This window comes from Amblyraja radiata, chromosome 18 (genome assembly GCF_010909765.2).
Source record: "Amblyraja radiata isolate CabotCenter1 chromosome 18, sAmbRad1.1.pri, whole genome shotgun sequence".
In the NCBI taxonomy this organism is placed as follows: Eukaryota; Metazoa; Chordata; class Chondrichthyes; order Rajiformes; family Rajidae; genus Amblyraja; species Amblyraja radiata.
The window spans coordinates 38,146,282-38,161,159 of NC_045973.1; the positions used below are offsets into that span (position 1 = coordinate 38,146,282).

Here is a 14,878-nt window from a genome sequence, read left to right on the forward strand (position 1 = left end):
TACCTTTAATGCTCACGTTATCTCATGAGTCTTTAGTATGTATCTAAATCATGTAACTGTATCATATATCATAAATACTTTCTGGGAGATCTATTTTTCAAATGTATTCATTCTGGAACGCACTTTATAAAGTAATTCTACTAAACAGAGGAATCTATAGCAGGGTAACCTGTTCTTGCAACGTTTTCTGAATATAACATCTATTTATTTGTCTTGCACTATTTTTTAAACGTTTACATTTGCTTCTATAAACCCATTAAAAAAAAGATTTGCAAAGAGGCCCGTGCAATGGACGAGGTTGTATATGTACAGGAACAGTGCAAACACCAGCGCCTGCGACAAGTGGGGCGAAAGGTGTACTTGTGTCCCCTTCCTAGCCCGTCTTTGAAGTTTGGTATGGACGGCGTTGCTCGGGGAGTTGCTGAACAGGCCGCTGTTACATTGTAGCCCGGGCAGGCTATGAAAGCTCCGCCAGCCACTGGCTGCCTGACGTAATTTAGCAATGAAAGGGTACAGTCTGCTCGGTACAGTAGACAACTGTCAGGCGGCGGCGGCCGCCCAGCGCATTGTGCCCGCAGCCGCAGCCGCAGCGTAGACACGATGTGACCAACTTGAGCAGCGCGGCTGTGCGAGAGTGTGCTGGGACTGGAGAGATACGAGAGAAAGCCCGCTCGTCATTGTGAGCGCTCAGCCGGCATCGCAGACACACACACACACACACACACACACACACACAGAGGAAGAGGAAAGCTGCGGGGGAATTTGTTGAGCAGGAAGAAGGCGCTTGTCCAGCTGGAGCCAGCTAACATGGCGGCTGTACCAGTCTACTGCATCTGCCGCCTGCCCTACGACGTAACCCGCTTTATGATCGAATGCGATGCGTGCAAGGACTGGTTCCACGGCAGGTAAAAGGCAGATTTTTCACCTTCTCGCTTCTCCTATGCTTGTCCCCGCCGTGTGTCGAGTGCGGCGGCTGGGCTGGGAGAGGCAGTTTGGCGGGAGGAGAGAGGAGCACATCTCCGGGGCGAGGGCTGGCGATGTCGGTGGAGAAGGGAGAGGAGGGCTGGGGTTTTGGGGGGTTATTTGTGGGGGGGTTAGCGGACAAGAAGCGCGGCGTGAGGGGAGCAAGCGGCAGTGCAGGCGGCTGGGGTTGGTTTGGGTGACAGAAGCCGCCTGCTGTCATTGTGGAATTAGTGGCCTTCTCGCAGCGTCTGCCCCGGGGTTCCTCCTCAAGCCGCCGACGAGGTGTTTCCCCTGTTTTGTTTGTGACCAGTGATCCTTGAAATCTGCCCAGGAACGGGCCCACGCCACCCATCCCCAGTGCCGACATATTTATCATCTGTTTTAAAAGTAAAGGACACTTCCCCCCATTTTTTCCCATCGAAGTACTGCACTATTTTCCAGCAGCTTTACCCGAATTATCTGCACCAACTGCCCCGAGGGAACGATTCCCGCTTTTGTTTAAATTGATAGAATAAGTGGGCCTGGTGTCAATATTGACATTTTTACTCGGCATTTATTTATAGTATTTCCACGTGTAACTTATGAAAAATGCCAGCAAGCCTATATTGACGTCTTCTAATTCCTTGTTTTCCTTGAGTTTTTAAAAGCACAAAGAGTCTTGGTGCTGGTAACTGCTTAATATTCATTTAACTAGCTCCTGTAAGTTTTATTTTGAGTCGGCGAAGTTTTTATTTTGTTTCAATCATTTGGGGTTGGACAGAGAGAGTTTGAAAAGAACCTGATTGAATACCTTTAGATACGTTGATCACCAGCAAGGAAAGTTTCTCCGGGTGTTATTTGGCGCTCGTCATGTTGTGTGAAACTTGCCATGGGAATGTTTTGGTCCATTTTAAAATATAATATTGGCCAAATCATCACGCCCGCCTCAAATAAGAAATCGTAGGCCTAGTTCTTGATGTTTCAAGTATTTGTACCGTTTGAAGAAAACTTGACTTCCTAAACATCTGACACTTCCAGAGAGTGACACTTAAATGATATTCTCCAATGCATCATCACTGTTCTCTGGTGAACTGACAGACTTAGCCATGTGCGTTCTTTATCTTGACATTTCATTTTTTACAAGGAAACGGGACCAGGTAGGTGAAATGGGATTTAAAACAAAAATCAGTAACATTCTTCATTCCAGGGCAATAGATGTGGCCCTGAGAGGGGAAAGATATAGCTGTTCATAATGCTGACAATTATATTTTTAGTTTAGACTAGTCTGCAACATGAAGTGAACGATTGAAGTCATATCTGGAATTTTACCTCATAATAGCTGACGTGTTTCCATATTTTTACTTAAATAACTGTATTTTAGGAACAATGTTACTAAATTGGACCATGCTTGTGATAGTCAAAATATGATCATTGATGCTTATAAGTAAAGTTTATTTCACAGACAAAATCTACAATCACCCGCTGTTTAAATTTATTGTTCTGGGTATATTTTCATAGTTAGGATGTTGGGGGAGTCCAGAACCAGGGGCCACAGTTTAAGAATAAGGGGTAAGCCATTTAGAACAGAAACGAGGAAACACTTTTTGTGAGTCTGTGGAATTCTCTGCCTCAGTGGGCGGTGGAGGCCAGTTTTCTGGATACTTTCAAGAGAGAGCTAGATAGGGCTCTGAAAGATAGAGTCAGAGGATATGGGGAGAAGGCAGGAATGGGGTACTGATTGGGGATGATCAGCCATGATCACATTGAATGGCGATGCTGGCTCGAAGGGCCGAATGGCCAACTCCTGCACCTACTGTCTATTGTCTATTGTCTATCAAATGAATAGAACTATGAGTAATTGCCATAGTTTATGCTGAAGTACTGCTTATGTAATAAAAAAGAACGGCAGATGCTGGTTGATATCAAAGATATACACAAAATGCTGGAATAAATGCTGGCACAGGCAGCATCTTTGGAGAACATGGATAGGTGATGTTTCAAAAGCATGTAATGGGCCTATCCCACTGTACAAGCTAATTCAAGAGTTCTCCTGAGTTTCCCCTGATTCGAACTCGGAGAATTACGTTAATAGCCGCTTGTAGGTACTTGGGGCTCTCGTGGACATTTTGCAAAATTTTGAAAAATCTTCACGAGTCTTCACAAGCTTACTGCATTTCCCGAGTACCTGCCGTTAGCGTTACGAGCCGCTAAGAAATGTCCCGAGCCCCGACGTACCCGCTCTGACGTATATTCTACGTGCTTACCACGAGTTTGATTTTTTTTTTAACTCGGAAGAGCTCTTGAATTACCTCGTACAGTGGGACAGGCCCTTAACAGACATTAAACGGAATAGTCTATAGTTCCTTCGAAAAGTGTAATTGAAGTTTATCATAATTTTAACTTTACTAATACAGTAGCTGTCTTTGAGAGTTTCAGTGAAGTTGCCTTAATCCACTGGTATCTTCTTTCAGACAGGTATAGGATGCCATAAGTATACTTGAAATATTGTTTGCAGATTTTGTTTGGTTGCATTGATTCATTCAGCACAATCCACAATTATTATTCTTACTAATTCAAAAGATTCACAATTTTCGCTGGGAAATTATGCTCACTGTCAATAGAATTGGGAAATTTGTGCTTTTCTTTTTAGTAAAGTTGAAAATAAAATGTTAACAACGAATCACTTATTGGCAAAATTAATGCCTGAAGAATCTTTTTAGTATTTTTTAAAATATAGTTAAGAATCGTATCTGGCTCAGTATATATTTTGTATATAGTGATTATTGAAACTGAATCGCAGCAGAAACAGTAATATTTTTAAACTGACATGCAATTGCTGCCTATTAGGCCCAAAACAACTTCCACTGACGGATTAAACAAAATTATGGTGACTATTGGCATTTCCATTAGTTTGTACCTTTTACATATTTTTCCTCCTGTGGTATCACAAGGAAATGTTTTTGCACATAAAATTGAATTTGGAGGATGCTAGACCTGTCAACGTGTGCAATGCATTCTCCCGATCTTATTTTAAATAAAGTTAAAAGTGTGTGCAGTTAAATAGCCATTGAATTATTGCAGAAACTACCAAATTAGTTCATTAGCCTTTAATGATATGTACATGAAATATCGGCACGTAAATTGCTGTGAACTAAAGCATTACAGTAATTTACTTTAACTCCTCAATTTCAAAGTAACATTAGTAAATTTGCAGATGACACAAAGCTGGGTGGCAGTGTGAACTTTGAGGAAGATGCTATAAGAATGCAACGTGACTTGGACTGGTTGGGGGAGTGGGCAGATGCATGGCAGATGAAGTTTAATGCAGATAAATGTGAGGTTATCCACTTTGGTAGCAAAAACAGGAAGGCAGATTACTATCTAAATGGCGTCAAGTTGGGAAAAGGGGAAGTACAACGGGATCTGGGGGTCTTTGTACATCAGTCAATGAAAGTAAGCATGCAGGTACAGCAGACAGTGAAGAAAGCGAATGGCATGTTGGCCTTTATAACAAGAGGAATCGAATATTGGAGCAAAGAGGTCCTTCTGCAGTTGTTCAGAGCCCTATTGAGACCACACCTGGAGTATTGTGTGCAGTTTTGGTCCCCTAATTTGAGGAAGGACATTCTTGCTATTGAGGGAGTGCAGCGTAGGTTGACAAGGTTAATTCCCGGGATGGCGGGATTATCATATGCTGAGAGAATGGAGCAGCTGTGCTTGTACACTCTGGAGTTTAGAGGGATGCGAGGGGATCTCATTGAAACATATAAGTTTGTTACGGGCTTGGGCAAGCTAGAGGCAGGAAACATGTTCCGGATGTTGGGGGAGTCCAGAACCAGGGGCCACAGTTTAAGAATAAGGAGTAAGCCATTTAGAACGGAGAAGAGGAAACACTTTTTCTCACAGAGAGTGGTAAGTTTGTGGAATTCTCTTCCTCAGAGGGCGGTGGAGGCAGGTTCTCTGGAAGCTTTCAAGAGAGAGCTAGATAGGGCTCTTAAAAATAACAGAGTCAGGGGATCTGGGGAGAAGGCAGGAACTGGGTACTGATTGGGGATGATCAGCCATGATCACATTGAATGTTGGCTCGAAGGGCTGAATGGCCTACTCCTGCACCTATTGTCTATTGTCTATTTGGCAATTCTTTTAAAATACTGATAAATTATAACCAATTTTCCAATAAGAAGGAACTTTTCTTTAATCTATAAAAAACCTTTATAATTTTAAAAAGGTAACTGGCTTTCTATGGGAATTAATTTTTAGTATCTCATGCATCTTATAACCATTGCTGGATCCACGTTACACAACATACAGCTTATGGAATGTTTTATTCCACTGGTACCCATGAAACCCATGCCAACTCTTAGTGAGACCTTGTGCAGTGGAAGGATTTACTACTGAAAAAATAAGGCAACCTTCCAGAAAGCCTTTGATAGCCAGCCAAGGCATGCGGACAGCCTGTATTGTCAAAATATAGTAAAGGTGTGAACAGGGCGGCACAGTGGCACAGCAGTAGAGTTGCTGCCTTACAGCGCTTGCAACACTGGAGACCCGTGTTTGATCCCGACTACGGGTGCTGTTTGTACGGAGTTTGTACGTTCTCCCCATCACTGCGTGGGTTTTCTCTGAGATCTTCGGTTTCCTCCAAAGACGTACAGGTATGTGGGTTAATTATCTTGGTGTATGTGTAAATTGTCCCTAGTATGTGTGTAGGATAGCGTTAATATGCGTGGATCGCTGGCTGGCACGGACCCGGTGGGCCGAAGGGCCTGTTTCCGTGCTGTATCTCTAAAACTAAATTGAAAACATTTAAATAGTGTTAAAAATTAATAATTTCAAATGCTAACTTTTAAATAATTAAAAATAATTAAAATATCAATATGTCAAATTAATTGAATGCATTTAAATTAACTAAATTAATTCAAAATGATAAATTATCCAAAATCTTTATCTTCCTCCAAACAATTCCCGGCCATGGAAATGAACACAAAAATCACGAGGAAGGGTTCCAGCATGAAACATCATCTGTCCATTCCCTCCACAGATGCTGCCTGACTCGAGATATTCATCCAGACTTTTTGTTTTTTTGTACAGAAGTGACTATTTAATGAACCATTACCATGGTTAATCTCAGAATGCACAGGACATATGCTACTGTACTGTTTTAGGAGTTCAATGAGAGGGCTCGCTCAGAATGACAGATATGACAGTCCCTCAGGAATTTGGAGACTTTCATATTTCCACAGGTAACATTCAGAGGTAATTTGTCTGTTAGTCTGGCCTCTCTTCAAAACTGTTGTTGCTAATGTTTTTACTTAGTTACCAAATCTGCAATCTAATCTAACTGGCCGTCTTTTGGGAATGCACCTTCATGCTCCTTAGAAACAAGGAACTGCAGATGCTGGTTTATGAAAAAAATACGCAAAATGCTGGAATAACACATTGGGTTAGGCAACATCTCTGGACAACATAGATAGGTGTCATATCGGTTTAGGACCCTTCTTCAGACTCAAACCAGTTTTATAAGCAACTCTATCTCGATTTCAGAGATCTTCAGAGTATGAAGAAGTGTCTTGATCTGAAACGTCACCTATCCATGTTCTCCAGATTTGTTGCCTGACCTGCTGAGTTACTCCAGCATTCTGTTTTATTTTACCTTCCTGCTCTTTTATTTTTAACTAGAGAGATATGAACATTTTTTTGCAACTTTTCCAGCCTGTGCAATATCATGCAATTGAGCCATTTGCTTTTTCAGTTCCACCATATGTTATTGGTTACTGGGGTCAAGGAAAGAGCGGTCACATCGCGGCCCTGTTTCCAGCAATCTTTCCACCACCACGCACAAGAAGCACAAGAAGCGCAACACAAACACCATTGTATGCAGATGCCGAGAAGTGTGTTCAGCTCCAGCTGAACAACTTCTAATCTTGTGCGTGGACTCGATAAGAAGAAAATTGGTTCTTATTGCTGTGGGCACACTGCTACTTCACACGCTTGGTCAGGCCACAACTCAACTCAAGGGTGTCAAGGGTTATGGGGAGAAGGCAGGAGAAAGGGGTAAGGAGGTTGAGATAGATCAGCCATGATTGAATGGCGGAGTAGACTTGATGGGCCAAATGACCTAATTCTGCTCCTATCGCTTATGATCTTATGATCAACTGCATGAACATTGAATTCTCTAATTTCAGTTATCCTCCCATGCTTCTCATCTACTCCGTCCCCCTCCCCTGCCCATTTATCGGTATAATGTTATCCTGCTCCCGTGATCTGGAATATCTTACAATGAAGTGTCCTCCCTGCTATCTGCCGCAGGAATTCATTTTGGCTAACCTGACAGCAGTCTATATCCCACCCTATGCTGATAGAAACATGGAAGATAGGTGCAGGAGTAGGTCACTCCGCCCTTTGAGCCAGCACCACCATTCAATATGATTGTGGCTGATCATCCAAAATCAGTAGCCCGTTATTGCTTTCTCCCCATATCCCTTGATTCTGTTAGCCCCAAGAGCTGTATCTGACTTTTTCTCGAATCCATCTGCTAAACTTGCACTTGAGGAATTGCATACTGTCACCAATACCTTGGAACAAAGTACCAGTTTAGTTTAGTTTATTGTCACGTGTACCGAGGTACAGTGAAAAGCTTTTGTTGTGTGCTATCCAGTCAGCAGAAAAACAATACATGATTACAATCGACCCATTTACAGTGTATAGATACATGATAAGGGAATAACATTTAGTGCAAGGTAAAGCCAGCAAAGTTTAATCAAGGATAGTCCGAGGGCCCCGAAGAGGTAGATAGTAGTTCAGCACTGCTCTCTGGTTGTGGTAGGATGATTCAGTTGCCTGATAACAGCTGTGAAGGAACTTGCCCTGAATATGGAAGTGTGCGTTTTCACACTTTTATACCTTTTGCCTGATGGGAGAGGGGGAAAGAGGGTGTGGCCAGGGTGCGACTCATTCTAGATTATGCAGCTGCCCTTGCCGAGACAGATTGAGGTATAAATGGAGTCAATAGAAGGGAGGTTGCTTTGTGTGTTGGTCTGGGCTGCATCCACAATTCGCTGCAATGTCTTGGATGGTGCTGTTCCCAAACCAAGCTGTGATGCATCCTGATAAAATGCTTTCTATCGTTCATCTGGAGAAGTTGGTGAGAGTTGTAGGTGATATGCTGAACTTTCTAATGGGCCTGTCTCACTTAGGCGATTATTCAAGTCGTAGCAGGTCGCTGAAAAAACGGCGACTGGAACGGTGACTGTCAGAGTGGAATACATACACACATCGCTTCCTTCACCAGCCAGTTATGCAGGCGGGGGACAGGGCAAGCGGGTGGAGCACTGTCTGAGTGAAATTCACACGGTGCAAAGCCAATGTGATACAGACACACACCATGATGAACAGGAAGGTTCAAAATTCAAGATTCAAGAGAGTTTATTGTCATGTGTCCCTGATAGGACAATGAAATTCCTGCTTTGCTTCATCACAACAGAACATAGTAAGCATGACTACAGAACAGATCAGTGTGTCCATATACCATTATATACGTAAATACAAACATGAATAAATAAACTGATAAAGTGCAAATAACAGATAATGGGTTATTAATGTTCAGAGTTTTGTCCGAGCCAAGTTTAATAACCTGATGGCTGTGGGGAAGTAGCTATTCCTGAACCTGGTCGTTTCCTCTCCAGGGCGCTCAAGTTGCCGAACCAAGCCACGATGCAACCGGTGTGCTTGTACCAATGGTTATTGTGGCTGATCAAGGCCAATGTGCGGAAAGCCTTTTTGACCACCTTATCTACCTGTGACGCCACTTTCAAGGAACTATGTACCTGCATTTCAAGATCCCTCTGCGCTACAACACTCCTCAGAGCCCTGCCATTCACTATGTAGGTCGACCCTGGTTAGACATCCCAAAATACAACTTTTTTCTGCATTAAACTCCATTAACCATTATCAGCCCACTTGTTCAACTGATCACGATCCCGCTGTAACCTTTGATAATCATCTTTGCCATCCACAATACTACCCACTTTAGTGCAAACTCACCAATCATTCTCACCCAACACACGTTCTCAGTTTCACATGACTTTTCCATTGTTTTTTCTCTAATTGCTCCTCTTAGTCTAGCAACCAGTGGCTTTTTTCAAAGCTGATGACCAACGTGTCAGAGATACTTCCTTTGTCTCAGCCATTTCTACCTCATTTTCTCTGCAACTACAAACTTTTTTTTGGTCATTCCTGTTCTGACAAAGGCCTTCAGTCAGAAATATTAACACTTTTTCCTTCCGCCATTACTGCCTACTTTCTTTACTTCCTGACCAACAGACCTCAATCAGTGAGGATAGGGGACAAATCATCCACCACGATAATCCTCAATGCTGGGGCTCTGCAAGGATGCGTTCTCAGCCCCCTTCTTTACTTCTTGTTCACCCACGGCTCTGCAGCCATGTACTAATCTAATTCAATTTACAAATTCGTAGTCGACGCCACCATTGTGGGCCGGATATCAAATAATGATGAGATGGAGTACAGGAAGGAGTTCGAGAACCTTGTGTCCTGATGTTGAGACAACAACCTTTCTCTCAATGTCAGGAAGGCAAATGGAACACATATCCCAGTTTGCATTGACGGCACCGAAGTAGAGATGGTTGAAAACTTCAAATTCCAAGGGTTGAATATCACAAACAACTTCTCCTAGATCACCCATATTGAAGCAATGAACATTGAGAGAAAGCACACCAACGCCTCTACTTCCTTAGAAGGTTTAGGAAGTTTGGCATGTCCCCTACACTCTCACCAACTTCTGCAGATGCTCCATAGAAATTGCAGAGAATTGTGGATGCAGCCCAGACCATCACACAAACCAACCCCTCTTCCATTGACTTCATTTATACCTCACGCAGCCTCGGGAAGGCCAGCAGCATAATCAAGGATGATCATAATCAAGATCACACCCTGCTCTCCCTTCTCCCATCTCCCATCGGGCATTTTCACTCCCAACCATTGGAGAGCAGTCTTCAATTAGAGAGCAGTCTTTAACTACTATCTACCTCATTTAAGACCCTCGTACTACTTTTGAAGAACTTTACGGGATATCTTTGTACTAAACATTATTCACATGAATCCCTTTATCATGTACACTGTGAATAGCTTGATTGTAATCATGTATTGTCTTTCCGCTGACTGGTTAGCGGAAAGACAACTAAACTAAACTAATTATTGTGCATTGCAATTGTGGTTATGGTGGCAAATGTAAATACGTGGATGCAGTATTACTTACATTGTGTTTACATTGATTTTTTTGTTGTGAACATTCAATCAGAAGTGAGTTCTTGTAAAATTGATCCATACTGACCTGAAAAATATTGGCCTGGATTTTGTCCGTGTGGGTGCTGGGAGTGTGAAGCACAGATATCTTTGGAATTCACTATTATTGAAATGTAAAGCAAATATCAACCCCTGATGTCTGTGCTTGTGATGCTAGACATGGAGATGCCCTGCTCCGTTAAACCTGCTGTACGAGTATCTTACTAAGGACATGCTATTTAGCAGAAGGAAGGGTGTGGAATTATCGTACTTACTGCCAGTTCTATGGACCAAAGTTAAGGCTTATCTGATTCAATGTGAGTTATTCTTGTGGTGGTTAGTTGTAATTGCAGTCTGATTACATTATTGGCAGTGAAAATTTACTTTTACCAATGTACAGTTTCATTTCTTAATAATATTATTGTGTCAAAGATTTTACGTTTTTTGCCTCTTCTATCTCTCTCAATCTCACTTTGCATTCCTTAGATTCACTTTCTGACATGATTTACAAATTAATTAACTAATTTAACCAACATGTCTTTGGGTTTCTGAGGGATGGTGTTTTCTGGGCACTTTAGTTGCTAACGAACTAACGATTTCTGAGGTTAGAACCTGCAAAACCATTTTAGTCTCTCTTCAGCACACACTAGCATATTGTTAAAGATGAAGCATGTTCTCTGTAGATTGTTAAAGGGCTGTTGCCTGTTAATACTCCTTAAAACTGTTGCATGCCAATTTGGTTGGCAACACTTCAGTTAACTGTTAATACTTAATACTAACCAATGAAGAATTTTATCTTCTGTCCAATGGCTTACTCGTTTTCTAATGTTCATATGCTGCTGAAATCGATTGATAATCCTGTGCTTTTGGGCCAATTTGGGGTCAAGGGCCTAATATGTTTCCTGTAAATTCTCGCAGGATTTTACTGTGTTGAGGAAGTTACAAAATCGGCAGTTCAAGTGATATGGTCACAGAGAGATCCATGAGAATTGGAGACTTTCATCACACATGCAAAGAAAGCATAGGATGTTTTTTTAAATCTGAGGTATGAGCAGCACCTGTGATGGATATAATAAGTTATCAATGGACTGTAAGTGGAGGATGTTATCTTGGTGATAGTGCAGCGTGCATTTATAGAACGTAATGTTTGTGAAATGCATGTTTGCCTTGACTCTCTGGGCCACGTTGCACCTGCATATCTTCATTACATTTTCCTGCTACATCTCCAGGATTAGCTGCTCAGGTAGCTACTTCCAGCAGTGCAATTAAAGGTTTTGTTTAATTTCTGGATCATTAGCAGAGATTTCAAATCTCAGCTTAAGCTTTGGCCATTCTCTGTCTGGTTTACAGAGAAACTCTGGTCCATTGATCTATCTCTTATTGCTTAAGAAGCGGTCTGCTGTTAGTCCTCTAGAAGCTTCATCCGCAGGATTTTCCTTTGTGTTAACATATTTCCATTGTGAAACATTAGTAGCTCCCAATACAAAAGAGATTCTGTTTGCTACAAATGTCAAGAAACGTTTGTTCTCATTGTTGAAGTATTTAAGCACCGTAGTACCATCAGTCCAGAAGATAGATTCTTCCAGTTGAAGCTGTAGTTCTTTTTGCAGCAATATGCCAACTTTAACAGCTAAGACTGCGGCAGTAAGTTCTATCCTGGGAATTGTCATTTGTTTCAATGGTGCCACTCTGGCCTTTCCCATTAAGAATGCAACATGTACTTCTTGGTTATCATTTTCCAGTCTGATATGAAACAGTACCGTAGCCACTTTCACTGGGATCTGAGAAACGATGCAACTGTGCACTTCTGATCTGATCAAAGCATCCAAGATCTTGTTGAGATCTGCTAATCATTCTGTCCATCGGTGAGAGGAAGTTTGTGTTATACTCTCATCCCATCCAAGTTTTTCCTTACACAGATCCTGTAAAATCAACTTGGCTGGCAGTGTATATGGTGCAAGAAATCCCAGAGGGCCATAAACGGAACCAATCATGGATAGGATACCCCTTCTAGTACATGGTCGCTCTTGAATCGAGATTCTGAACTTGAACACATCTGTTTCAACGTAGTGCACTCCCAATGCTCTTTCCATTGGCAAGTTATCGTTGTCTAAATCCAACTCCCTGGTCTCATTGGCTCTATCATCTGGTAGAATGCTTTCCAATACAACACGGCTGTTGCTGATCCACTTGGAAAGCGTGAATCCTCCCTTATTGCAGAGGGAAGCCAGATGTTTTACCATTTGAATTGCTTCCTGCTCCGTAGACATGGGTTTTAAGCAATCATCCACGTAGAAATTATTCTTCACAGTGGTTATCACTTCTGGAAAGTGAGCTTTATTGTCCTCTGCGGTCTTCTTTAATGCAAAGTTTGCACAATTTCGTGATGACACTGCTCCAAAGAGATGTACTTTCATCCAGTATTCAACGAGATCTTGTTGTGCATCCCCTTCAGGCCACCATAAGAATCGCAAGTAGTCAATGTGTTTTTCTGATACTTTGACATGATGAAACATCCTCTAATATCAACCATCAAAGCAATTGGTTCTTGTCTGAATTTAACGAGAACTCCAATGAGTGAGTTGGTAAGGTCTGGACCTTGCAGTAGTTGACAGTTAAGTGATGTTCCACCCAGCTTTGTGTCATCTGCAAACTTGCTAGGGCTGCTCCTAATTCCCTCTTCCAAATCATTAATATATATGGTAAACAGTTGCGGCCCCAACACCGAGCCTTGCGGCACTCCACTCGACGCTGCCTGCCATTCTGAAAAGGATCCGGCTGTAAAGTAGCTTTCAACTAGATGTAATGGCAGATTATTATATCGTTCAAGGAATCTTTCCTCTAGCCACTATGAGGAGATAATTTTAATTCGCATGCGAGCTCTCCACGAGACATTCAAAGCCGTCCAAAGATAAATCTTCAAAACACAGTCTCTTAATTAATGTTTAAGAAGGAACTGCAGATGCTGAAAAAAAGAAGAAAGGAAGAGGTCGAGACAGTAGGCTGTGGGAGAGCTGGGAAGGGGAAGGGAAAGAGGGAGAAAGCAAGGACTACCTGAAATTGGAGGTCAATGTTCATACTGGTGGGGTGTAAACTACCCAAGCGAAATATGAGGTGCTGCTCCTCCAATTTGAGGTGGGACTCACTCTGGCCATGGAGGAGGCCCCGGACAGAAAGGTCGGATTTGGAATGGGAGGGGGAGTTGAAGTGCTAAGCCACCGGGAGATCATGTTGGTTATTGCGAACTGAGCGGAGGTGTTGGGCGAAACGATCTCTAAGCCTACACCTGGTCTCACCGATGTAGAGCAGCTAACACCTAGAGCAGTGGATGCAATAGATGAGATTGGAGGAGGTGCAGGTGAACCTCTGCCGCACCTGGAAGGACTGCTTAGGTCCATGGATGGAGTCAAGGGGGGAGGTGAAACGGCAAGTGTAGCATTTCCTGCGGTTGCAAGGGAAAGTACCAGGGGAGGGTGTGGTTTGGTGGGAAGGGACAAATTGACCAGGGAGTTACGGAGGGAGCGGTCTCTGCCGAAAGCCGAAAGGGGAGGAGATGGGAAGATGTGGCCAGTGGTGGGATCACGTTGGAGTTGGCGAAAATGTCGGAAGATTATCTGTTGTTAATATTTCTTAATTAATAGTTTCTTTATTGTCATAGTGAAAACAGTAAGATATTCATCCAAACCTCTTCTTGTTTAAGTACATTTTGATCTTACTCGTAGTCAAACTCGTGCGTGGTGGAACTCGTGCATGGTCGAAAGCTGTGCCTTCTCTCCCATGCTTCCTCCAACTAAACTAAAAACTACTAGCGCGTCTGTGTGACAATCCAAGCCGCAAACACACCTCCGACTACGTGATAAATCCCACCCACATCATTACAGGCAGATAAAATTTAAAGGTAACTGATTATAGTTATAACAAACTGAGTTAAGCTAAATGGCTACTACAGTCAAGAATTTACAATCATGGGAATGGCTAATATGCTCTAATCTAGGCAGCATCCTGTTAAACCTCCCGTGCAAACCCATCCTTTCAGTAATGGGGTGACCAGAACAGCATGGTATACTACGAAAGCGGCAAAACCAAAGATTTATAAAGCTGCAATGTAATATCCTGACTCTTGTACTCATTGCACCAACTGTTGAAGGTAGGCACACCATAGACCCTCTTTCCACCCAATCTACTTGTGTTGCTGCTTTCAGGGAGCAATGGACATGGATCCCAAGATCCTTCTGTACATTAATGCTGTTACGAATCCTGACATAAACTGTATACTTTCCTGTTACATTTCCCGAAATGCAACACCCTATACTTGCCCAAACTAAACTCCATCTGCCATTTCTCCGCCCATACATGTAACTGATCAATATCCCACTGATTAGTGAGTTTGCATATGACACTAAAGTGTCTGGGGTGCATGGTGGCGCAGCGGCAGAGTTGCTGCCTCACAGAACCAGAGACCTGGGTACCATCCTGACACTGAGTGCTGTTTGTGCGGAGTATGTACGTTCTCCCCGTGACCTGCGTGGGTTTTTCCCGGGTGCTCCAGTTTCCTCCCACACTCCAAAGATGTACAGGTTTGTAGGTTGATTGGCTTTGGTAAAGATTGTTAATTATCTCTAGTGTGTAGGAT

The 14,878-nt window shown here is 42.6% G+C and overlaps 1 protein-coding gene across 1 annotated transcript in view; it reads left to right on the forward strand.

Moving 5' to 3' along the window:
* Positions 1-412: 412 nt before the first annotated feature.
* The window catches only part of phf2 (PHD finger protein 2), a 138,863-nt gene continuing 124,397 nt past the window's right edge, over positions 413-14,878 (forward strand). The window contains exon 1 of the mRNA XM_033037179.1: positions 413-905. Within this exon, the coding sequence (XP_032893070.1) occupies positions 808-905 (98 nt within the window). The 5' untranslated portion in view covers positions 413-807. The remainder of the gene's footprint in view (positions 906-14,878) is intronic.